Genomic DNA, 26,543 nt, shown 5'->3' with positions numbered 1-26,543 from the left:
CACATCAGAATTGGTAAGCATTTTGTGTTATCACCATACATTCAATTGATCTACACTGAGTAGTATGTATGATGAACATATGTTAGAGATTACAAATCTGCCAGAGAAGGGAGGAGAGGCAAGAAAAGAACTTTTAACACTCAGCATGTCAAAGTGAACATGGTGACTCATTTCTTAATCTAAATCATAATTAGTTTTCATTTTAGCGTGAAAGCTACACCATGCCTACTAATCCTCTAGTATTCAAAAGAAAGAGCTGTATTTGGAATAGAAAAAGTTCCCACTGGAGAAATGCTGGTTGTCCCTTTGTAAAACATGGGTCCAACTACGAAAACTATATAGAAATATAAACTACTTAAGTGTCCAAAATATGCTACCTTTGCCAACTGGCTGCTATACTCTATGTCTGCAGAAATTATGTGAAAATCTAAATGTTAAGTCCTGTTTGATAATGTAGGTGATTGTCAGTGGTCTTCAGATACTATAGCTAAAATTATGATTAATAAAGATTAACTTGCAGGAGGCCTTGAGGCTGGGCATATAGTTTGCTTTTAGTCTGAAACTAAACATTTAGTTGTGTAAGAGAATCATGGTAGGCTTACAAATGATTTTGCTTTTTGCAGTGTTTTAAATCTTTGCCACTTAATCATAATTTCCACTCCATTTGAATTCTGTTCATTAATGCTATATTAGTTCATCAAGATATAATTATGATGAGCTAAAAGAGTATATAAACCTCATTCAGTGCCTTACACTTCATAAAGTTTTGTTGCATTAACATTTCAGGATGTATTGGGCCTTAGGACCTGATGAAATTAATAACATTTCCAAGCCCTACATGCAGGGTCTGATTATTGGAGCACACTGTAACTGGGTTAATGTTAAACGGTGGCTGTCCTGCTGATTCACTTAGGGAGTTGGGAGATGACAGTTTTATTCTTCTTTACTGGGCTGCTCTTACTGCACAATTAATTAAGACATGCTTAAAAATAGCCTTCAGAATAGGGCCAGAGAAGGGAAAGCCTTTAAAATAATGGAACTGTAGAAGTAAATTTATTGTCAGGGCTGCAGAAGCTACTCAACCAGGTTGAATTAATGAAAATTACAGACCATGTTGCTTTTTTGAGAACACTACTAAGAGATCCCTCACCCCTAATTCTCTACCTACCTACCTCTCTACCTGCCCTACTTCCTGACTCCCTCCCTCCTTCTCTCCTTTCTCTTCCCCCTTCCTGCCTCCCTCCCCTCTTCTTCCTTCCTTCCTTCCTTCCTTCCTTCCTTCCTTCCTTCTTTCCTTTCTCCTTCCCTCTCTCCCCCTCTCTCTTTCTTTCTTAAGACAAGACCTCACCATGTAGCTCAGGCTGTCCTCAAATTTGCAGCAATCCTCCTTTCTCAGCTTCCTGAGTATCAAAATTGCAGCTATGTGTTTCTATCCCTGCATTTTTCAGTACTAAGGATTGAATCTAAGGCCTGCTGGGCAAGTGGTCTACCAACTAATATATATCTACACCCCTCTATATCCTCTTGGTTGTATTCTAAGGCTTCAAAGTGGTTAGGTGCTATTACAGAACTGACTTTGGGGCTGGAGATGTCATACTGTCTGTAGAGTACTTGCCTGACAAGCATGAAGCCCTGGGTTTAATATAAATGCAACGTAAAATTGGGTGTAGTAGCATATGTCTGTAATTCCAGCATGCTGTAATTTCAATACTCAGGAATTGGAAGCATGAAGATTAGAAGTTCAAGGTGATTCTCAGCTACATAGGAAATTTGAGATCCAGCCTGGACCACATGAAAGCCTATATTTAAAAAAAAAATAGCTTTCGGTGCTGGAAAGATGGCTCAGAGATTAAGAGCGCTGACTGCTCTTCCAGAGATCCTGAGTTCAATTCCCAGCAACCACATGGTGGCTCACAACCATCCGTTATGAGATCTGGTGCCCTCTTCTGGTGTGCAGATATACATGGAAGCAGAATGTTGTATACATAATAAATAAATAAAATCTTAAAAAAATAGCTTTCATTGTAAGTTGATATGCAATTTAGTTTTTATTGCATTTTTATTTTTTAAAAGTGTGATACTGAGGACTAAACCCAGGGCCTCCGGCATGCCAAATCTGTGTTCTACCTCAGAGAGAGAGAGAGGGGGGGGGCTATCAAGTACCCTCCTCTGTTGTTTTGTTCCCATTGAGACTGGGTTTTACTTAATATGAAGTTGATTGATTTCATGTAGACTTGCTGAATGGTAGCTTCTGGGATTCACTTGTCCTGTTCCTCCGCGGCCCCCCCCCCCCCCCCCCCCCCCCCCGTGCTGAATCTACAAGCATGCACAGTTGAATTCAGATTTTTTACATGAATGCTGGTTATTTAAAATCAGGTTCTCATGCTTGTGAAGCATGCACTCTTACTCACTGTAACATCTACCCGTATTCCAAAACAATGTTATTTTTGAAACAGGGTCTTGCTATGTTGTCCTATCTTACCCAGAATCCTAGGTTCAAGTGATCATTCTACATCAGCCTCACAAAAGTATTTGGGAGTTCAGATGTGTGCCAGTACACCTGTCCTTGTCGTGTTTTTCTTTAATTCTAATATGCACATAAAATGGACACATGTGTATGCTTTAAAGAATAATTGAAAGATGATCACTTATCACCAGGTCAAGAAAAATGGCCAGTATTTCAGAAGCCTTACTTTTGCCACATGTTCTTCACAGACTGAAGCTTTCTCTAGTAGATCCTGTCTTTATTTTTGTCATTTTCTTCCTTCTGCTTGTAATGCAACCATTTGTATCCTAAAATTTAGACTTGCCTGTGATTGGGTTCAGGATTAGATACATAATGTTAGGAGCTCTTTTATGTCTGGAATCTTTCAGTATTGTGTTTGTGAGATTTTATGCATGCTATTTCTGTGAGTTTTAATTCCTTTTATTTTATTTATTTTGAATTTTTTTGAGACAGGGTCTTGCTATGTCACCCAGGCTGATTGCAAAGTTGCTAGCCTCCTAATAAGTCCTAGAATTACAAGCGTATGCCACCAAGCCCAATTTAATGGCACATTTAAAAAGACTTTTCTGTATTTACCTTTTCAAATTAGGATCCCAGTAATTCTAAAGTTTTTGGACATTTCTACTTTGATGTCTGGTTCTTTCTGCTAAATGAGGTATGAATTGTAAAACTTATCTGGTCTCTAATTTTCTGAGCCAGCACAGCCCACCTACCGGTTTGGTGGCATTTGTTTAGTTGAGACTACATCTTTAAGGCTTCTGTGCTAGGTTAGAAAATCTTCCTTTCTCTAAGGCCGGTCCAAGGGTCTGGTCATGTGATCTCAGCGGTGACATCACACTCTGACCAACCAGGAGCACTGGTGGCTCTTTAGGTGGCGTTCGTTGCTGTGAAAAAGCAGAGAAAGCAGCAAGTGCCCTTGTAAAGCACCCCAGAGCAGGCCTCCATCTGTAAAAGCGCCTCAGCCTAAATGAGCAAATGCGGGCTGCCAAGGTTATTTCTTCCTTGAGACAGAAAAAAAGAAAACTGTGATCCAAGGTAAGCAGACTGAGCCCAGCCCCGGACTGAAGCATGCTCCGGGAGCAGGGGATCTGGAGAATTGCAAGCAGTCTGTAGTAGGATTCTAATCACTGCCTGCGCTGTGCTAGGGGCCTGATATTTGCGTCTCTAGCAGGAGACAGACGACAAAGGAGGATGCAGTGGTGCTCATGTTACCTAGTGATGTAATAGGATTCTCTTTTTCCTGCCAGGATGCTGTTGCAGATCTTCATTTTGCTTTAAAGCTGGGGGTGGAGGAGCTCATTTGATATATAATGTAACATTAAAGAGCTATCTGATGCTTCTCAGAGTCTTTCACAAAATCCTTTCTATTTTTTTCTTCCTGAAAGGAGAACTCTGAAACTAGAGCAAATTCAATGGAAGCATTAACCTGCTTCAAGGAGCCAGTTTCTGGTTGTTTGGTGTCCTGCGTGCGTGTCAGCATTTCATTTGAGAATGGAAACAGCTTGATTCAGCTCTCTCCTTCCCACACACTTTGTTTCTTTCTGCCCTTGTTTTCTAGCTGGCTTTCCCCCCCACCAAGGTCTCAAACGTAGCAGCTTTCATCTTTATCACTGACATGATAGGAAATGCTGGGGTGGTGATTCAGCAGACATCCATTTTATAGCCAGGTACAAGTGAAGATAGGAAAAGGACTTTGGTTTGAGGTTTTAAGATTAACTTGTTCACCTCCTCCACACCACTTCAGTGACTCACCCACCCGAAGATGATTAGGACTCTGCTGAGCTTTTCCTTTCAAATCTGTGAATTGCTTGTAAAAAGTGTGCTGAATTAGGCATTCAACGGACTTGTACAGTTGGTAAACCAGGTACAATTTATCTTTTTCATTCAAACTTACGCCATGAGAATGCTAAAGTTGTCTAACTGAGTTAGGCAAGGGGATGATGGAGAAAGAGTCAGCTGAGGGCAACGTGGCCATTTACTGAAGAGGGGTTCATTACCAAATAGTCTTGATGAAGCCTTGTTCCTGCCAAGATTTGTGCTGCAAATGTGAGATTTGGCTGTGTGAGTTAAATGATGGAATTACTCCGCATTCTCTCTGTGTGCATTTATATAGATTTCTCAATGCTGTTTTTACATTTTTAGTTTACTAGCAAAATATTGTTCCATCAGATGATGTTGCCAAAATATTTTGAACAAGTTTATAAGCAATGTTTTACCATGTGTCAGTACAACTGCTTACTTTAAATATTCCCTCATCCTTGCCATTTGTTGAATGCATTTTGGTTCATCTGATGTTTACTGACTATCACATATGTGCTAAGCCAGTGTGGAGAACAAGAAATGGTGACACAGTCTTATACCAGTTTCTCAGGAGGCTAAGATGGGATGATCACAAGTTCTAGGCCTGCATGGGTAATGTAGTGAAACTTAAAGGGGAAAAAGACATGGTGGAGAAGGGCCATGATGAATTCGACATAGAATATCTATTGAAGATTGCCTAGTCTAGAAAAGGAAGATAAAGCATATGCACACATAAGTAACTTGTAATGGAAAAAGTAGACACCAAGCAGTCTAAGAACCATGATTAGTGAGCACACTCAGATGTTGCTTAGTTGAAGGACTAAGGAAAAACAGTTCATTGTGATGCTAACCATTGTTGACTAAATCTCTACTTGTAAATATTTGACTTTCTGACATACTGTGAAAAAGTTTCTACCAGCCCATTATATTGGAGATCAAAGCATTCTGTCTACTGAAGGAAAATTTGTGCATTCCAATCAGCTTACCTCTTGAAGAGGCCAGCATTCTTTCTTTCAAGTCTTCAACCAGGCAAAAGCCACCTCATAGAATTGAATTACTGCCTTACAAAGTTGAGATGGCTCTTGGTGTGATCCATTTGCAAAGACCTTGGAGCCTTTCATCTCCTTTCCATGAAGTGAAATACCTAAACTGCTCCAAGCTCCTTCCTTGGCCTTTGTTCTATAGATACTTCTTCAATTACATACCAGCTTTTGTTATTTCTCTCTTTTTACTACCACTGTCCTGGGTCCCTTTCCACTGGGATCCTTATTCATTCATAGTGCCTTTAGCTACTTCTCATTTGAGTCTAGGCCACAGAAACTGTGAATGTGATAGATATTTCCAGTAGGTAATCATTGCTGCATCACCACAACTAAACTGTAATCATCAGATATTTTATGGGAGCATTATAATTTTTGACTGATGTACTATTAATGTCTGTTTGCTATTCAACACAGGGAACAAGTCATACAATGGTGGTGGAATAGGCTCTTCAAATAGGGTCATGGACTTCTTGGAGGAGCCGATCCCCGGTGTAGGGACCTATGATGATTTCAACACAATTGACTGGGTGAGAGAGAAGTCTCGAGACCGAGATAGGCACCGAGAGGTAAGGCATCGATGGCACATGACTAACAGCTCTTAGGAAATGTGGGGGGAAGAAAGGTAAAGAGCTACATATGCTTTCCTTTTTTCAGCCCCGGAGCTGGTGGGAATCTGGCTTCTGTTAGCAATATAGGTTTTCTTTCTTTATATTCTTTTTTTTCTTTTTCTCATTTCTTTTCTTTTCTTTCTTTCTTTTTTTTTTTTTTTTTGGTTTTTCAAGACAGGATTTCTCTGTGTAGCTTTGGAGCCTATCCTGGAACTCTATAGACCAGGATAGCCTTGAACTCACAGACATCCACCTACCTCTGCTTCCCGAGTGCTAGGACAAAAGGCGTGCGCCACCACCATCTGGCTCTTTCTAAAATTTTTTTGAGATAAGTCTTACTCTGTAGCTTAGGCTGACCTTGAACTCAATCATGTCATTCACACTGAATTCAAAGTCCTGAATACAATTTTGCCTCCCCAGTGTTGCATTAACAGATGAGAGCCACTATACCTTGTTTCATTTCGTAATATATTTCTATTTTTAAAGACATTTTATATATAACTTTCATCTTTGCTTTTCAACCTTGTGTTTAATGATTTATTTTCCTGTAGAATGCTGTTAAATGGGACACTCAGCTCTGAAAAGGGTGTGCATGCCTCAGCATAGACAAAAGTAAATGTGTGTCTTCTCCCAACTCATCTCCCTTTTATGTTCTTTTCTCTTAAAGTGTGGTCTCTAAATCCAAGGAAAGTAAATGGGCTTTTTTCAAAGGGATAAAAAAACCAAATTACCCTAAACTTAGAGTGTACTGATGACTATAGGTTTAGATCTGTTAAGAGTATAACTCTTGTAAAACCATAAAACCAAAGTAAATTTATGCATTCAGCACTAATAAAACCACAAGACCGATCAAATTCGTATCCAAGACATTAATTTAATGTGATAGGTATTTAGGGGCAAGTTATATAAGCTTGACAAAAGAATTTCCTAACCTCTCTTTTCAAAGTACTGAGAAATTTTCTCAGAGTTGTCTGCCAAGGTCCTTTGATTCTTTTATTGTTGTTATTGTTATTTTATTGAGACTTTATTCAGATTAGACTGGAACTCACTAGGTAGATAATCTAAACTGGCTGGAACTCTTAATCCTCCTGCCTCAGCCTCCTGAGTGCTTAGATTATAGGCATGTACCACCACATATGCGAAGAGTGCTTTGTTATTTATCTTCTTTCTTAAATGAGACAGGGTCTCACTGTATAGCCCAGGCTAGTCACAAGCTTGCAGAGCTCTTCCTCCCATAATCCCAAGTGCTGAAATTACACGTGTTTTCCTGCCATGCCCAGAGCCTTTGCTTTGAATTTGTCCTGTATCATTCAAGTTTAGGCAATAAACTATTTCTAGTTTCTGTGGGAATAGCAGTGGAGAACTTAACTCACCAACAGTGAAGATATTGAAACCCAGCTCCTACCCATATACTCTCAGCAGGTAACCCCCTGGCAAGTCACTTCTTTGGGGCACACTAGTAGTTTTTGTTTTTCTTTTTTTAAGTTCTGCTTTACTCTATATTTAAAATATATTAACCCCATTCTCTACTGAGTTGATTTCTTCCTGTCAGAGACAGGAAAATCTCTGTAAGAGATTATTTTCAGGTGTGTGTGTGTGTGTGTGTGTGTGTGTGTGTGTGCGCGTGTGTGTGCGCGCGCGTGCGCGCGCCTGCAATGATTGTGATCAAACCCAGGGCTTCACCTGTGGTAGTATTCTACCACTAAAGTACACACCAGCCCTGTTTTTATTATTATTTTTAAGCCTTTCCCAGGTTCTGCCAAGTATTCTCACAACCACATGAACCCCAGAATCAGGTTGTCACAGGTACAGGTTTTGAAAAATTTCCCCTTTTTGGGGAGTCAGTACTGGTGATTGAGTCCAGGGCTTTGCAAATGCTAGATAGTATTCTGTCAGCAAGGTATGACTTAAGTCCTCTTCACTTTTTATTTGGAAACAGGGTTTCCCTGTCACCCAAAATTAGCTTTGAACTTACTTGTACTTAGGTTTAGCCTAAGTCTCCCAACTCACTTCATTCAGTTTTCTTCCGTCCTTTTTTTAGGGGTCATGTTTCAAGAGAGGGTTTCTCTCTGTAACCCTGGCTGTCTTGGAACTCACTTTTTAGACCAGGCTGGCCTGGAAAAGCCGTCTGCTTCTGCCTCCCGAATGCTGGGATTAAAGGTGTGAGCCACCACACTGGCTCAGTTTTCTTAATTTCTTTTCTGTTTTTAAAAATCTTGTAATTAGTGTTCTCTCCCTCTCCCCCTCCCTCTCCCTCCTTCTCTCTCTGTGTGTATGTGTGTTATGTGCACATGCATGCACAGGTCACTAGACCAACTTATTGGCCCTCAAAATACATGTTAAAGTTCCTTTTGAAACTCATAATCTGTTAATGTTTGTGATGTTGCTGTAGATGAAGGTGAAATAAATCAATCCTGAGTATAATACATAGTGGTACAAAGAAGGGGAAGTACCAGTAACAACAACTGGCAGAATAATGGTTTTAAAAAATACAGACCTGAACCAATAAGTTGGTTAAGTATACAAAAGTACTTGTTGCCAAGTCTGATGGTCTGTGTCTGATCTCTGGAACCCACGTGGTGGAAGGGGAGAACAGACTTCAGCAAGTTGTCCTCTGATCTTCACACACACACACACACACACACACACACACACACACACACACACACACCAGACAGACACATACACACAATATATATATTTTATTATTTTATATATATGACTAAATTGAACAAAATAAAAATATGAACACTGTGGATTTAAGTTGACAAGGGTAAGACCTGAACAGTCAAACTTTGTGTTTAGCCTGATGTCCTCAAGATACAGTTGTTGGTTTCTGAAATTGAAGGAGACACATCACCAGTATCACTTAGTACCTGTGATCACTGTACCTTGAGAGCTTTGTACCATTAAGGTCTGGAAATTTCCTGACTGAATCACAGCCACAGATTGTAAACCTCAGTTGTCACTGAGATCAGCCATCATTTGCTTATTCTTTGCAAAACAGTGAAGCTATTGGCTGTGAATCAACTCTTCTTGAGACAGCTGTTAGCTAGGGCAGAAAAAGACCCCTGCAATACACAAAACAGGTTGATTGAACTAAGAAATTGATGGCTAAGTGGGGGTGTATCTTGGACATCACAAGAAATTGGTAGAGTTTAATAAATTGCAGCATTCTTGCTAACTTGGTTCAGTTAAATAAATCTCTATTGTTATCTATTTCCAGATAATTTGTATTTTTCTGCTGAATGGTTTTTAGATGAAGGGAACATATGTGAGAAGGATACTAATGTTTTCTTATTTTTTCCCCTAGATTACCAATAAAAGCAAAGAGTCAACATGGGCCTTAATTCACAGTGTCAGCGATGCTTTTTCTGGCTGGTTGTTGATGCTGCTTATTGGACTTTTATCAGGTATGGTAAACTACAGTAGTTTTTAAAATTAATTTCCCAGAACTGTAATGTGCCCCTTCTGAATTGAGTCAAGTGCTATGTTCTCCCATCTTAAATGAATTGCTGGTGAACCTATTGAAAGTGCAATTTCCCATTTGTAAATGAGTTCTAATACGTGTATCCCCTTCCTTAAATCAAAAAAGAAATACATCTAAACACAGTTTTAAGGTGGAAGCCATCACAATATCTCCCTGCCCTGTGGGAAAAGCACATTTGTTGGAGGCTCAGGTTTTTGGCACATTCTGCACAGGGTTTAGAAGATACAGTGATAACTTCCTGAGACATTTTGTAGCAGTTTTTGTCCTTCGTTTTTTGCAGCTCTGGGAATAAAACCCAAGACTAATGTATGTGCTTGTCAAGGTTTCAACCACTGAGTCACTCCCTCAGTCCTTTTTTTTTCTTGAAACAGTGTCTCATTATTTAGCCCAGGCTGATCTTGAACTCAATATATAATCCAGGCTAGAAGGAAATGTGATCCATTGCCTCATTGCCTCACTTTCCTCACTGCTGATATTACTGGCAAAAACTACCATACCCAGCTGTTTACTGTCTCTTAAACTTTTAACTCCTCTCTGTGGTGGTATAAGAAGGTATATTAACATGTATCTCCTACTCTTAGGAACTTAGCACATTCTTTCCTGGTTTTGGAGGGATATTATGAGAGCACCTTTTCGTAGAAGTTCCATCGACTTTCTGTAGCCACTCCAAACCTTATGGGTTGATTATCTCTTATCCAAAATGCTGGTGAAATGACTCAGTGGGTAAAGGTGCTTGCCCCTAAGCTCGACAGCCACAGTTTAATTCCCAGCACCACATGATGGAGCGGAAATCCAATTCTTACAAGTCATCCTCTGACCATCATAGAAATTGTCCTCTGACCTTCATATGTACACCGTGGCCAAACACACATACACAGGGGGAGCACATCCACATTCACACTGAATAAATAAATGTAAAAAATGATTGAAGCTAGAAATATTTGAAGTGTTAGTATATTACATAATGAAATGTTTGGGGGAAAGGACCCAAATCTAAACATGAAATTTGTTTTTTATATATACATACATATAATACATATATTAATGACATATAAATATATGTAAGCACCATGTATATATAGTATGCATAGCTTGAAGATAGTTTGATATATTTTAAGTTCACTTGGATTTTTGTTATTTTGAAAGACTGTCTCATTTGGTTTAATGAGACCCAAGCTAGCCTCAAATTCACTCTTATCTCAGCCTCCTAGGTCCAGATAGTAGGCTTTAGTCACTACGCACCTTTTCATCTGTAATTTGACTAAAGTCCTATCACATGAGGTCAGATGTAGAATTTTCTACATGCAGCTTCATGTCAATGCTTAAAAAGTTAAGGACCATATTGCATTTCAGGTTAGGGGTGCTCAACTTTTACATGGTGTATGAATGTGTACTTGCTCTGCAGATACAGCTTACACCAATTCCAATGCAAACTTAACCCTCTTATGTAGGAAGCAGAAAGCCAGGGATACCAGGCAGGGAGTCCAAGAAATGTACCCTTATAGCATTAAAGACAGTACCTAGGAATCTTGAACTAGTTAGAAGTTAAGTAGAAAAACTGGAGAAGATGGTGTAAGATTTCACTTTTTAGCACAGACTCTATTTTCAGGAAGTCAAGATTTAAATCCCTGCTCCATTACTGATAATGGAGTTTCTTAACTCTGGGAGACTTTAGTGTATTGATGTGTAAAAACAGAGATAGTGTAGGTAGCTATATTAAATACTTTCTTTGAGGAATACATGAGATAAGGCATCTGGCATGGTGCCTAGTTGTTGATGCTGCTCTTGACATGAGCCATGGAGTAGAAAATGGCTATCTCAAATATAAAATGGTTCATCTATCCTGAGTTTCTAAAAATTGCCTGGGAATGGAGCTGGCAAGATAGCTTAGTTTGTGTGTGTGCGTGTGCGCATCCTTGCTCTGCAAGCCTGTCAACCTTAGTTTGATCCTTGCAACCCCTGGTGGAAGGATGGAGCCAACTTCCAAAAGTTGTCCTCTGACCTCCATGTGTGAGTCTACATCACTTAATGTGTGTGAGCATACACAAATAATACATAAAATAAAATTTTTAAAAGAATTGTCTATACTAAAAGGTCGGAAGTCTTTTCTTTTTCATTAAAGCGCTCAGATGATCCTAAATATTTTAAGAGTTGTGAGTTAAATGATGTCTGTAAAATCCACTCCACTTTGTTGCTGTGGCACAAAAGCTGCTGTTTACCTGCCACTGGGATGTCTTTACTGACAGATATAACATGTGAGCAAAATTTGGCCCTCGTGTTTTAGTTTGCCAGCCCCGTGGTTGAGGGTATTGAGATGTGCCTTCTGGTTCTTCCCTGAGGGAGAATACAGGTTGGAGCTGATTAATAATAGATTGGGCAGTCTATAATTGCAAATATTATAGCAAAAGCAAGAGAAGGAATATAGAGGAAGAAAGGTCATAAATCCAGTGATTAGGAATATGTTAGTGTTCTTCAGATATATGTTGAGAGCCAGATTTCAAGTTTTGATAGTTATTGGAAAGAAATGAACAAACCCTTGAAAAATGGCAGACAAGGATAAGGGACAACACCCTATTTTTTTAGGATAGGGAAGCTTAATAAAACTTTAGCCAGAGAAGAAAGCAGCATTTGTGAGAAGGGGGAGATATAGAAGTAGAAAGGACGACAGGACTGAAGATAGCTGTATAAATACAAAATACACATATGAAACAACCAGAGCATAGAACAAAGTATGGAACTATAAGGCCTTGTTAATTTTGTGAACCCAGGCAGTAAATGCAATGAACAGAGGGGGGCTGGAGTAGCCAAAAATAGCTGTCAGAAAATGCTGGATTTGACTAGGGCATTCAGGCAGGTGGTAACACTTTCAGCACTTACCAAAACATACACATAACATGGCCTTTCTTACCCAACCAAATGTAGGCACAATATCCTCAACTCTTTAATGTGTTTCTTGTCTTTAGGTGGTCACTGGCTGTTTCTACCTTACATACACATGAGGTATTTTGTTTTTAAACATTGGAGACCCATAACAGAAACCGTGTGTCTGAATGGAACAGTCTGGGAATTCTGGGGCTGTTCTATAACACCTTTACCATTTCTCTGAGGCATTATAATTCTGGGCCATTTAATTTCTCTTGTCCAGAGTTTCTTCATTTAACTGACACATGACAGCCAGAAGTAAAGTACTTTAGCTATCTTAGTGCTTATCTGTTTGCCAGTTATAGTACTTATGGTTCCTATTTTTATTTTGCTTTTTTCTCATCATTTTCCTTAGTAGATGTTCTATATATGGTTATTCCTTTTTGCTGAGATCACTGTACTGTGTTTATACGCTAGGTTCAGTAGGCACCCAAAGTTTCTCTAGTTCCATCCAACCTTCTTTGCACACAACAGTCTGTGCTGCTAACAATTCAATGTCCTTAGGGTACGATATCTTCCTGCCACTGTGCAAGTTCTTCCTATCCATGGTGAAAACCCTAGTGTCCAGGCTTAGCCCATCATCCATAATCTTCATCAGCTTTTCTCCAGAGCCTTTTCAAATAAATATTATGGAAGATTCTTCACTGTGCGCGATTTGTATTCACTCAGCCTGATTGTATATAGGGAGAGTCACATAATCTTTTTGTTTTAGCTGTTGTTTTTGGTTTGAGATGGAGTCTCATTATGTATTCCTAGCTGGCATGCTAAGTAGACCAGGCTGGCCTTGAGCTATCCTGGGATTAAAGGCCTATGGTATCATGCCTAGCAAGTCACATAATCTTAAACAAATTATTTCCTTTATAGATTGTCATCCCTAAACCATACCAAAGCAGTCCCTTAATTGTCAAGTGAATTTCACAACCAAACTCCTCCCTCTCCCCCAAATGTTTTGCTTTCTCCTTAGTTCTTTCCGTGCATTTCATATATAATAGTGTTTATGTTTAGTTTTAATCCTGTGTATGTGTTTGTGTCCACGTGAGAGTGCAGATGCCCTTGGAGGTCAGAAGCATTTCTAGAACTAGAATTATAACTGTTGTGAGCTATCCAATGTGAGTGCTGGGAAATGAACTCAGATCCTCTGCAAGAGTGGTATGTGCTCTTAAGCATTTCTTCAGCCTGCCGCCAGTGTTAATGTAGAGAAATATCAAGTAAGTCAACAATCAGAAAGAATAGGAATAGGAAATATAGACTAGGAATAGGAAAGTATTTATTTACCTGTCATTTCAATTCCTTTCCTGTCACTTTAGCTGATAAAGATTGTTCCAATTACCAAAGATAGAATTTCAGAAGTGGAATTTAACTTTGGCTTTCCCTTTCTTCCCCACTAAATCAGGTTCCTTAGCAGGCCTGATAGACATCTCTGCTCACTGGATGACAGACTTAAAAGAAGGGATATGCACAGGGGGATTCTGGTTTAACCATGAACACTGTTGCTGGAATTCTAATCATGTCACCTTTGAAGACAGAGACAAGTGTCCAGAATGGAACAGCTGGTCCCAGCTTATCATCAGTACAGATCAGGTAATGTGTAGTATTAATTTCTGTACCACTGAATTTCATTCTTATATTTCATTTTTTGTCCTGTATTCCTGGAAATTATGAAATCTTCCCCTATTTTCTTTCACGGAAAAAAAGTGGAAACAGCTGTCTTCATTTTGTGGTTTAAGTACAGCCCTATTTCTATCTCTTATGACATGTTGGAAGCATTTTTCCGCTTATATTTAAAAGTTTGGTTTGTTTTTTAAAGAAGTCTATTTCTTAGCCTCAAGTACATAGTATAGCTAAAATCATTGTTCTCTAATGCTGTCAATAGAAAGGTCAGAGGCAGACAACAGGTAAGATATATAATTTCTTGCAAAAGATTATGAAATGGTTTTAAATAGCTTCATCATATAGAAACACAAAGCAGTTTGTCCTTGAGCACTGAATTAGAACAATCAAAGGTATGGTGTGTTTCATATCAAAATAACAGAGATCTAGGAATAAAATTGCCCAGTCTCTCTTGTAGTTGTATCAGTATTTTCATTATTGTCTATTGTTATTTTTCAATCAACACATAATAATTTTGAGTTTCAGTTTCTTTCCTATCTTTCAGTCCTTTGTTATATATTAGATCTCTCCCACTGAAAAAGCATACACAACAAAAGTGTTTTAGTTGCCAAGCTCAGCAGTAGAAATAGGTACCCCTTGAACTCCCTCTCTATTTACCCATTCTGTTGGTGAAGTAGAAATAAGACCAGAATACAGGCTTGTACTCTTAAAATTTATCTTTCATCTGATTGCAAAGAGTTAAAGAGTAGAGTAAAGGTCACTAGAAGCTGAGAAGGGAAAGGGGGTGACAGAGAGAAGTTATGCAATGGACAGCAAATAGAGAGGAGGAAGAGATTCTCCAGTGCAAACAGCAACCTTACTGTAACTGTACTTTACAACAACTAATGATTAATTAAGACACTGAGTATTGGGTCCAAGGCCTTGTGTGTGCCAGGTAAGTGCTCTAATGTAGTGAACCACATCCCTTCTTACATATTTTATGAACAATTAGAAGGCTTCAAACATAAAGATATATGAAAAATTTTAAGTAAGTAAAACTGCTAATTTTTCTGATTTGATCACTACAAATATATATTTGTATACATTTATCAAAGTATTGTACTATACCTTATAAGCATGTGTAACCATGACAAGTCAATTAAAAATTTTAAAAATAATTTTATTAGCCACTTTGTTCACAAAGCATTTGAGGTGGCAACCATGCTCACAGGCACACACAAGTCAATTAAAAAGGATAGGAAAATAATAGTCAGAAATAAGAGATTTTATATCCATATATACAACTATATACATTGGCTTAGGGAGCAGGGCTTTATGTGTATTGTACTGGATAGTTTTATGTCAAGTTGATACAAGCTAGAGTCATCATAGAGGAGGGAACCTTAATGATTTTGTAAGGTCCAGCTAAAGGACATTTTCTTATTTAGTGATTGATGGAGAAGAGAGCAGCCATTGTGAGTGATGCCATCCCATGGGCTGGTGGTCTTGGGTTCCATAAGAAAGCAGGCTGAGCAAGCCAGTAAACACTACCCCTCCATGGCCTCTGCATTAGCTTCTGTCTCCAGGTTCCTGTCCTGCTTGAGTTCTTGTCCTGACTTGGTGATGAGCAGTGTTTGTGAAAGTGTAAGCCAAATAAACCCTTTCCTCCCAAATTTGCTTTTTGCCCATGGTGTTTCATCACCACAGTTAGTAACCCTAGGTAAGACATGTATATGTCTCAAAATGCAGTATAGCTAAATTATAGGATGAATGTTACAGACCATCCTAGAACACTGATTTTTTCCTGAATATTTGGAATATTTTTTAAGTGTAACAACAATTTTTAATTTTTTTAGATTTATTTATTTTAGGCATATGAGATTTTTGCCTGCACATGTGTATGTGCACCATATGTGTGCCAGGTACTCACAAAGGTCAGAAGAATGCTTTGGATTCCTTGGAACGGGAGTAACAGATGGTTGTGAGCCACCATGTAGGTACTTAAGAATCAAACCTTGATCCTCTGCAAAAGCAACAAGTGTTCTTAACCACCAAGCCATCTTTCTACCTCCATAAACAATGATTTTTAAATGGAGTGTAAATTTTTCTTCTTTTCCTTGTGTAACTCAAGGCTTTGCATATGCTAGACAAGTACCCTACAACCGACTTACATTTCCTTTGTTTTAAATATTTTTATTAGACAAGTACCCTACAACCGACTTACATTTCCTTTGTTTTAAATATTTTTATTGTAAAAGCCAAGCTTGGTGACACACATTTGTAACTCCAGTACATGAAAATTGCAGGCAGGAAGACCAGGAGTTTAGAGTTGTTCCTGGCTACATTTTTGAGCAGTCTGGGATCATATGAGGTCTTGTCTCAAATTAAAATATTAAAGATCGCATTTATTTATTTATTTATTTATTTATTTATTTATTGAGAGGGGGAGAGAGAGAGAGAGAGAGAGAGAGAGAGAGAGAGAGAGAGAGCATGCTTTGTGTGCATGCCCCAGCACATGTGTGGTCAGAGGACAGCTTTGGGGAGTCAATTCTTTCTTTCTACCATATAGATCCTGGGGAATTGAACCTGTGTTGTCAGTCTTGTTGGTAGGTGCTTTTAATGACTGAGCCATCTTGCTAACCCTTAAAAACTATTACAATTTTTTTTTTAGCTGGATATGGTGACTCATGCCTATTTATAATCCTAGTATTTGGAAGTTAGTGGCAAGAGGGTCACTGCAAATTGAAGACCAGCTCAATCTTATATATTGATTTCCAGGCCTGTCAGGGATACATAGTAAGATCCTATCTCAAGAAAACAATAAATATAAAAACAAGCAATTAATTTAAAATTATTTTGAAATATGATCTTGTTAAGTTGCCTTGCTGGCCTCAAATTTGTGATTTTCCTGCCTTAGCTTCCTGGGTAGCTCCATGGATTTTTATGTCTCACTCTCTTGCCTAGTCTAGTCTAGAACTCCTGGGAATCCTATCTTGGTCTCCCAAATCCTGGCACAAGAGGTTTCAGCTGTCATACCCTTCTCTGGATTTTGATTCATTTTAAGGAAGAAACATTTCTGTTTTCCATCCATCCCCAAGTGCTTCCACCTTCTACCATGATATCTCTATTTATGTATTAGAAAGACCTGGATAAGGAAAAGTTTAATAAGCCTTACAACTTAGGGAAAGAAGAGATAGAGAGAGGGTGGGGGAAGATGAATGCGTGTTTCCTTTGCTTTGGAAGAAGCACTTGTCTTTATTCTCTTAAAGATTCTGAGTATCAGTTGCTGACTACAGGCTGTTCTAAGTAGACTGTGAGCCCTGGACTTGCTGTTGATGTGAACCAGTCCAGCTGATGTGGACACCCCCTGTCTCTGCAACAGAGTCTGCCAACAGCCCCTGATGGATTCCCCATTGCCTAAATTCCTTTTTTGCTTTTGACTAGCATTTCAACCTTCTGGGGTCCCTAACTTCGTTCCAAAGTCAGCAGGAAGTAGCTTGGGAAAGAATTCGCCGCCCATTTTCCCTGGTTAAAATGCTAAGTCAGGAGGGACTCCCTTGCATGGGGATGCCAATATCTCTCACTCCCTGATGGGGGCGCTAGAGAGACAGCAATTCCATGATTGGAATTTCCAAAAAAGAAAATGGGGGAATGAAGGGACCAGCTCCCCATTTCAGCAGTCATAACAGCTGGACACCTGCTTTTCTGACCTTGTCTTAGTCACTAGAGGTTAGGTGCCTGCCTCGTGGTAAGGAACCAATCAGAAGTTAGCTGGTGGCACTATGCTTTACGATCCTGGGTGTACTTTACAGACAAGCGCACAGCAATGACGCACAGAGCATAGCAACCACCCTGGGAGGGCCTATGGGCCATAGCAACCAGTTGACCAATCAACACAGGGCAAGCCCTCCAAGCCTGGAGGCACACCAATTGTGAGCCTGTGTGTACCCCTAGACACTCCCCTTACGCTGCCCTACAAGATCTCTTGGCAGCTGGTTCAAACTGTCTTTTGTAGCCAACCGCCATGGTGGATGGACAAAAGACCCGAGCTAGCATGGGGTTAGCTCGTTAAATTACAATAAAGCCTCATGCAGTTTGCAGCAAAAAAAAAAAAAGATTTAATTAATTCTTTTCTATTTTGTGTATGGGTGTTTTGTCTGCATGTGTGTATGTGCATCAGGTGTGAGTTTGTTGCCCACAGAAGCCAGAAGAAGACATTAGATCCTCTGAACTTGGAGTTACAGATGATTGAGAGGACTGGGAGTTGAACCCAGGCCCTCTACATGAGCTCCAGGCACTAACCACTGAGCAATCTCTCCAGTTCTAGGAAGCACTTAAAAATAAATGTATATTCTTACTGTGTATATGTGTCTGTGTGTGGGAATATGTGTGCCATGGCACTTGTGTGGAGGTAAGAGGGCAATTTGCAGGAGTTGGTGCTTTCCTTGTGTTCTAAGATTTTAACTCGGGTCTTCAGGCTTGACAGTAGGCACCTTTAACCACTGAGTCATCTTGCCAGATGACTTATTTTTTAAAGCAATTGCATAATCAAAATGTTGTGCCCTTCATCCTGCCTCCCCCTGTGGTTAACACTTTGCATAGCAAGAGTGCAGGAAATTGATATATCTAAAATCCATAGAACTTATTCCCCTGTTTTGGTTGTTGTGTTTCTGGATTTGTGGTGCTGAAGGTTGACCCTAGGGCCTTGAGTATGCTAGGTGAACTCTCTATGCATTGGTGATGCAACATCACCAATACATTTTAGTTCTCTAGCTGTATACAAAATAACCAAAAGCAGGAGAGAGGGAGGGAGGGAGGGAGAGAGATCTGTAGTTTTATGATGATGTAAGACAGCTCCCTCATGCTGCCCCTGTATAACTAGCCCTTTATTATCAGTCTGTCCTAGAGATTTGGTCACACAACAGATTTTTCTGGCTCTTTTTATGAATGAAATCATTGCCTGGGGAAATAGCCTGTGAGGCTTTCAGAAGCCTTCACTTGCCAACAGTTTGGCCACTGGTCTCTGCCTCTGGTCAGTGTCTGTTTTCCCTTTCACTGCCTTTCCCTCTTTGTTTCCTACCTCTGGAGTTCACTTGCTCTCAAACTCCTCTTAAAGGACAAAAAAGTAATTGTTCTCTGAGGACCTAAGATCATGGAAAAATTGTATCAAATTCACAACTAACAAAACCACAGAGTCCTGATTCTCCTTGGCTAGGCCTTTAAATTCTCATAGCGTTTTATGTTTTGCAAAGTTGGAAGTCCAATGAGCGTTGTATCTATGTCATCTGAAGTATAACCCCTGGTGTTCGGTGTTCCTTGTGGGTAAAGCATCACTATTTGCCAGACCTTTAATGCTAATTGCTGTGGAGTATTAGTTGAAGATATGTTACATTTGTTTATGCTGTGGAATATTTGTTTAATGATGCAAGTATGTATTGCATTCTTTCATTTTTCATTTGTTTAACTCTGTGAAGCTGTGTTACTTTGCCTGTCTAAAACATCTGATGGGTATAATAAAGAACTGAACAGCCAATAGCTAGGTAGGAGAGATGGAGAGGCAGGGCTGGCAGGCAGAGAGAATAAATAGGAGGAGAAATCTAGGTCCAGCTAGCTCATTCCTCAGGGTCATGGGTTCGAGCCCCGTAGGGGAAGCTAAGTAGGGGTGGCTACAGCTTCCTCTACACATATTGGGTGCCAAAATGTAGTTGGATCTTTTTTTTTTTTTTTTTTTTTACACTTTCGGGGCCTGCAACGTAGCTCCTATATAAGTACATGGAGACATATTCTTACTTATGAATGCCCGGCCTTAGGTTGGCTTGTTTCTAGCCAGCTTTTCTAATTTAAATTATTCCATTTCTCTTTAACTACATTTTGTGTCTGGGCTTTTTACCTTTCTTTATTCTATATGTGTTTCTTCCTTTCTTACTCTGTGGCTGGCTGTGTGGGTGGGTATGGATGGCCCCTGGCATCCTTCTCTCCTCCTTTTCCAACTCCTTCACTCTTCTTCTCTCTTGCCTAGATGTCTCCCATTTATTCTCTCTGCCTGGCAGCACTGCCCATTTGCCTCTTCTGCCTAGCTGTTGCCTGTTTTAGACAGGCACAATAACACAGCTTTACAGAGTGAAATGAAACATGAAAGAATGCAACACATCTTTGCATCATTAAACAAATATTCCACAGCATAAGCAAATGTAACACACCTTAAAATAATATTCCATAATAGTTAATTTTTAGTGCTCAGAACTAATGTTTTACGCCGGGTGGTTTTTTAAGCACACACCTTTAATCACAGCACTTGGGAAGCAGAGGCAGGTGGGTCTCTGTGAATTCGAGACCAGCCTGCTGACAGGCTCCAAAGCCACAGAGAAAACCTGTCTCAAAAAAAAACAAAACAAAAAAGAGAGAACTTTTTTTAGATGTCACACTTCATAATCATACATACATACATACATACATACATACATACATACATATCAAAAGTATATTCTGTCTGTATGAAAATAATTATTCCCTTTTCATTCTTTGGAGAATCTGGGATTATTAGGGTCAGATAGTTTCTACTCACACACTTTTTTCTGTGTCTGTGTTAACCATTCTCTCTAAGATGTAATTATTAAATGTAGAATATTTAAAGTAACAGGTAAAGGCGTAACAGTCTATAATGATGGTTACTCAGGCAGGATGAATAGGAAATGATGGCAGCCAAAGGTATAAATTGGCAATTAGGTGGGGTGAATAAATTTAGAGATACAATGTACCACATGAGAACTGTAGTTAAGAATATTGAACACTGAAAATTTACTATTCAAAGAAGCATAATTATGGAGGCTGACTGTTATATAAATATCTGTGACATTGGATATACATGTATTAAAACATCAAGGCTTGGGGCTCCAGAGATGGTTTAACTGTCAAGAGTGCTTGTTGCTCTTCTAGAGGACTAAAGTTTGATTCTTATCACCTACATCTAATAGCTCACAACTGCCTGTAATTCTAGCACCAGAGAATGTACTGCCACCTCTGGCCTCCACTGGCACTTGCACTAACATGGTATGCACCCATACATACACACACTTTAAAAATAAAATAAAGCATGAAGGACTAGAATTTGACATGGTAGCTCATAACTCTAATTCTAGCACTTGGGAAGTGGAGGCTGGAGGAATAACAATTCAAGGGTGTCCTCTGTAGCCGGGCGTTGGTGGTGCACACCTTTAATCCCAGCACTCAGGAGGCAGAGGCAGGCGGTGGATCTCTGTGAGTTCAAGACCACCCTGGTCTCCAGGGCGAGTGCCAGGATAGGCTCCAAAGCTACACATGCCTTTTAGCATGTGTGAACCCAGGGTTAACTCTCCAGAATTAAAAACTGAAACAAATAAAACACTCTCCTCACTATCATGCTACTTGCCCTAAACATGCACAGTAAATAATTATAAAGAAATGAAACAATGCAAGAAGTTTAGTTACTATAATCTCTGAGAATTTTTATTAGTTTTTTATTTAAATTAAAAACAATCTTCTTTTTCATACCCATCCCAGTTCCCTCTCACTCCTATCCTCCCATGCCCCCACCAACCCCCATTCCACCCCCATCCACTCCTCTGAAACAGGGAGGCCTCCTATGGGGGACCATCAAAGTCACATCATTTGGGCCAGGGTCTAGGCCCTTCCCCCTATATCTAGACTGAGAGAGTATAGGGAATGGGCTCCTAAAAGCCCGTTCGTGCACTAGGGATAAATACTGGTTCCATAGACAGCCCAAGCCCCCCAACTCTCACCCACATTCAGGGAGCCTGGTAATCTGTGGGAATTTAACACCAAGATAGGTATGGGTAATTGAATGTTGAAGCTTGTCATCACTTCAGATAAGTAGTCAAGGTTTACCCATCCAAGAAACTGGGAAGGCTATTGTTAAACTTGACATAGGATCATACATATTTGACTGCAAAACTGACAAAAATACTAATAAAATGTATATTATAACCAGGTATGGTTTCAGTGTGCAATCCCAGTTCTTGGGAGACAGAGGCATGAGGATTGCTGCAAGTTGGAGGCCAGACAGGGCTGCATATCAAGACGCTGCATCAAAAACTGAATGAGCTTTCTCTTGCCAAGAATTTGGCCTCCTGGTTTATGCCTCTGGCTAGAGAGGCAGTTGCATCTCTGTGAGCTTGAGGTTAGCCTGGTTGACATAGCAAGTACTAGGCCAACCATAGATGCATAGTGAGATGTTGTCTCAAAGACAAAAGTGAGTCATGTTTTGAAGGTTTTCCATTTTCCTTTCCAGCATATCAACTCTTAGAATACTTTGAGAATTTCCTCTGATCGCAGCAAGACATGTGATTTTCAGTACCAAGGGTGCATTATGGTGTTTCAGTAGTTTCTCTCATGAATGGCCTGCAAAGAGATATTTAAGCAATTTACTGTTGTTCTTTTTCTTCCCAACTACTCTCCTGGCAAAATGTCACTGAAAAGAGCTGCGTTCCCCACCCAGCTGTCTACACTAAAACAGCATCTGTCTTTTTTTTTCTGTTCCAGGGAGCTTTTGCCTACATAGTCAACTATTTCATGTATGTCCTCTGGGCTCTCCTGTTTGCTTTCCTTGCTGTATCTCTTGTCAAAGCATTTGCACCTTATGCCTGTGGCTCTGGAATCCCTGAGGTAAGTACAGTATGAACCAATTTTTGTCAAACTTTTCTGTGTATTCCTGCATATATACTACAGCTTGGTGACTATCAATCAGGATCAGAGCCAGAGGGTATCTAAGCTCCAACTAGATTTTCCTTTAAGTCTCCTCTCAGCCTGGGTCACAGAATTTGGCCTAGAAGAGGGGAGATGATGGCCCGAACTCCTTTCCTATCTATTTGGGGCTTAGATTGTTTTACTCAAGCAATGTCAATTTTAGGTTATCAAGATGGCCTTGCTCCTCAGTAATAGTCACAATGTTCTTTGGCAAATATTCCAGGCTGTACTTACTCTTTCAGGCTGTTTCGTGAACACTGACCTTATTCTCAGAATATTTTATAACCGGTGGAAATACCTGTTCCTCCTCAACTGCTTCTGTTTCTCCATCCACACACTCTCACTCTTACACTCTCATCCTCTTTCCAACTGTCACATGGCCCTTTACTCCCCAAAAGTTCATGGAAGTTTGCAAAAATACTTCTGGCTTTCCTAGGTCTTTCCTATTCTGAGATCCCTCATGGGACAAGTATATGTAATATATATATATATATATATATATATATATATATATATATTATATGTCACTTGTTGAGGAGTTATTGTAAAGGGGTGCAGATTTTAGCTTTTCAGCTTTGTTTATTTACTTAGTCTGTATTTAATCTTTCTGTGTTTGGCCTGCAGATAAAAACTATCCTGAGTGGTTTCATTATTAGGGGTTATTTGGGTAAGTGGACCCTTGTCATCAAAACTATCACTTTGGTGCTGGCAGTGTCATCTGGCTTGAGCCTGGGCAAAGAGGGCCCCCTAGTGCACGTGGCTTGCTGCTGTGGGAACATCTTGTGTCACTGCTTCAACAAGTACAGGAAGAATGAAGCCAAGCGCAGAGAGGTAATGACATTTGACCTTAATAGTTTATTTTTACTCATGAGCAGAGATGATCTTAGTGGTGAGAATTTGGGGATTTCATCCTTGTGAATTCAACTAGCTTTTGGTTCAGCAGGTTCAGTTCTAGGAGTCTGTTTTATAGCCACGCTAGTATGTGTATATGCACAGGTATCTAAGGATAGTCAACACAAACTTAACATTGTAAAAGCAAAATGTCCATCAAATAAGGCCTTGATTTAAAAAAACTGTTCTGCTCATATCATAGGCAACTGTGCAACCATTTAAAAGAATGAGATAGCCCAAAATAAATTGACATGGACTGCTGACAACAGAACACTACAGCTAGTTTGTGACTACTGTTTATGGGATAACCAGTAAATGTATGTCTTTGCATTTAGGAAGAAAATGTCTAGGGCTGGTGTGGTGGCTCAGTCAGTAAAGTACTTACCTTACAAACGTCCAAGAACCTATTCTTTTAAAGTGGTACATACTTATAATCCCAGTGCTTGGGAGGGACAGGCTGATCTCTGGGTCTCAATGCCCAGCCAGCCTTGGCTGCTAGCCCAGTACCAGGCCAATGAAAGACACTGTCTCAACAAACAAAGTGGATAGTGCCTGAGGAACAACACTTGAGGTTGACCTCTGGCCTCTCTTGCACATACATGCATCTGTACACTTGCATACCTGCATACATGAAGATGAATATATAAAACCCCAAAATATCTGGGAATAATTTTATTCTAAACTGTGAAAAGCATGCACTTTGTGTTAGGTGGGATAATAAGGCAGTAGGAAAGGAGAAGTGAGGACTTGAATTTTTATTTTATTTTTATGTGTCACTTCTTAAAAAGAAACTATAGAAAATAATAGACTTTGAGGGACTTGTTGTGTATGAGTAAATATAAACAGTATTTCAAATGGCAGGTTTTCATCTTTTATTGTTATTAAATGCCACTTGAATTAGTTTCTCCCTGTATTACACCTCTCTCTGCCTGCCTCTTGCTTCAGTCCATCTAAATTCTTTCTACTGTAGCATCACTGTATGTTTTAGTTAGGGTTTTTGTTGTTGTTGTTTGATTTGTTTTTTTTTAAGATTTATTTCTTTATTACATATACAGTGTTCTGCCAGCATATATGTCTGCAGGCCAGAAGAGGGCACCAGATCTCATTATAGATGATTGTGAGCCACCTTGTGGTTGCTGGGAATTGAACCCAGGTCCTTTGGAAGAGCAGTCAGTGCTCTTAACCTCTGAGCCATCTCTCCAACCCCTTAGGGTTTCTAGGGCTGTGAAGAGACACGATGACCACAGCAATTCTTATAAAGGAGAATATTTAATTGGGGTGGTGCGCTTAAAGTTCAGAGGTTCAGTGTATTATCATCATGACAGAGAGCATGGCAGTGTGCAGGCAGATATGGTGCTGGAGAGGTAGCTGAGAGTTCTACATCTTGCAGGCAAGAGGAAGTGAAGTGTCACACTGAATGAAGGTTGAGCAAATGAGCTTCAAAGCTCCCCCCACACACACACTTCCTCCAACAAGGCCACACATACTCCAACAAAGCCACACCTCCTAATAGTGCCACTGCCTTTGGGGGCCATTTCTTTCAAACTAGCACACTGTGCTTATACTCCAGCTCAAATACATCCAGTTGTTAATGTATACTATTTTGAGGAGGAAGAATATTTTTCTTTTTAATTTAAATTTTTTTAGATTATTTTTTTCATTTATTTTATATACTGATCAGTTTTCCCTCCCCCTCTCTTCTCATTCCATCTCCCATCTCCCTTCTACCCCCCCATCCACCAAGAAGGAAGAATAGTTTTTAAAAAATTGTCCTAAGTCATTGGTTCCTTTTATCTTGCTATAATTATTAACCTAAGGAAGCAGTGGTTCTTGTTTTATTTTCCTTGAATGGCCTAAAAGTCACAGGCGGAATAGGTCAAGGCCTAGATCATTTTATTAGAAAGAACCTCTTGTAAAACTGGAATCCAGTGGTTTCTCCTGAAAATAACGACAGCAAAAAGATTAAGCGGAGGCTCTGGAAACTGAAAATGCTGAGGTTTTAAGTGAGGGATAAAGTTTCCACTAAACGGGGAAAAGTTCCTGGAGCAGTCAGAAAGGGGAGGAGAGCAAGCAGGAGTGGCGGAGGGGCATGCTAGTAGAGTGTCATGTGGGAGAAGGACACAGAAGCTGTGCTAAATTAGAGAAGTTGTTTATCAGCAATAACATGTACCAAGTCAGCTAACTGAAAAGAAAACCATTCTAAAGGGCAAGAATAAGTGTTGGTTGCTGCCTTTGCACCGATAGAGTTGAGTTTGAAACTGGATTCCTTTTAGAAGTTGAAATGTTTGTCTGAACTTGCCCGACATTTATCTGACCATCTGGATTTTTAGTCGTTTTGCTTTAACTTAGATATCCTAGTGTTTCTTTCTGTCATGCTGGGCCTCAGTCCCAGAGCCTTGTGAAAGTTACATTGTTTTGTACTTGTCAATAGCAGCACATGTTTGTAACCAGTGGCCTTATGAGCAGATCTGAGTTGGACAGGGGGGGGCAGAGATTCCATCCTCAAATGTAAAACTTAAGTTTCCCCCTCCAGTTTCATCCTAAACATACCCAGTGAAATATCCCTGTTTATGGGTTGAATTTTAGATTCCCTGACCTTCTCAAATGACAGCCTTTTGAGCTCTGACTTGTCCAAGCTCTCAAGGTTAGCACCAGAGATTTATATCCTTTTCCTTCCCCTTAATTTCCCTAGATGGTTTGCCAGTCCTGAAGAAACCTGTCTGCTTGTTTTGCCAAGAAGTATTTCATTCTTCAAAAGTCTTCCTTTTGTTCAATTTCATCTTTACTATATGGCTCTAATTCATCTCTCTCCACAGCTAGTAGTAGTAGCAAATGACGTGTTCCTATGAATTCTAGTGTGTGTTCTGCACATCTTCCATGCCTACACATCCACGTAAAAGGCAATCCTCTCTAAACACCACTTGTTCACTTGCCCCTCTTTTCCTGGTGAT

The 26,543-nt window shown here is 39.7% G+C and overlaps 1 protein-coding gene across 4 annotated transcripts in view; it reads left to right on the top strand.

The window, feature by feature from the left end:
- The window catches only part of Clcn5 (chloride voltage-gated channel 5), a 178,560-nt gene that overhangs the window by 137,753 nt on the left and 14,264 nt on the right, over positions 1-26,543 (top strand). For all 4 annotated transcript variants that reach the window (XM_035450135.1, XM_027433285.2, XM_027433283.2 and 1 more), the window contains 5 exons: positions 5,764-5,915; positions 9,271-9,370; positions 13,763-13,950; positions 22,498-22,620; positions 23,326-23,532. In XM_035450135.1, the coding sequence (XP_035306026.1) occupies positions 5,764-5,915; positions 9,271-9,370; positions 13,763-13,950; positions 22,498-22,620; positions 23,326-23,532 (770 nt within the window). The remainder of the gene's footprint in view (positions 1-5,763; positions 5,916-9,270; positions 9,371-13,762; positions 13,951-22,497; positions 22,621-23,325; positions 23,533-26,543) is intronic.

This window comes from Cricetulus griseus, chromosome X, assembly GCF_003668045.3.
Source record: "Cricetulus griseus strain 17A/GY chromosome X, alternate assembly CriGri-PICRH-1.0, whole genome shotgun sequence".
Lineage (NCBI taxonomy): Eukaryota > Metazoa > Chordata > Mammalia > Rodentia > Cricetidae > Cricetulus > Cricetulus griseus.
The sequence above is the reverse complement of the archived record's forward strand: the minus strand, read 5'-3'. Positions and strand labels throughout refer to the sequence as shown.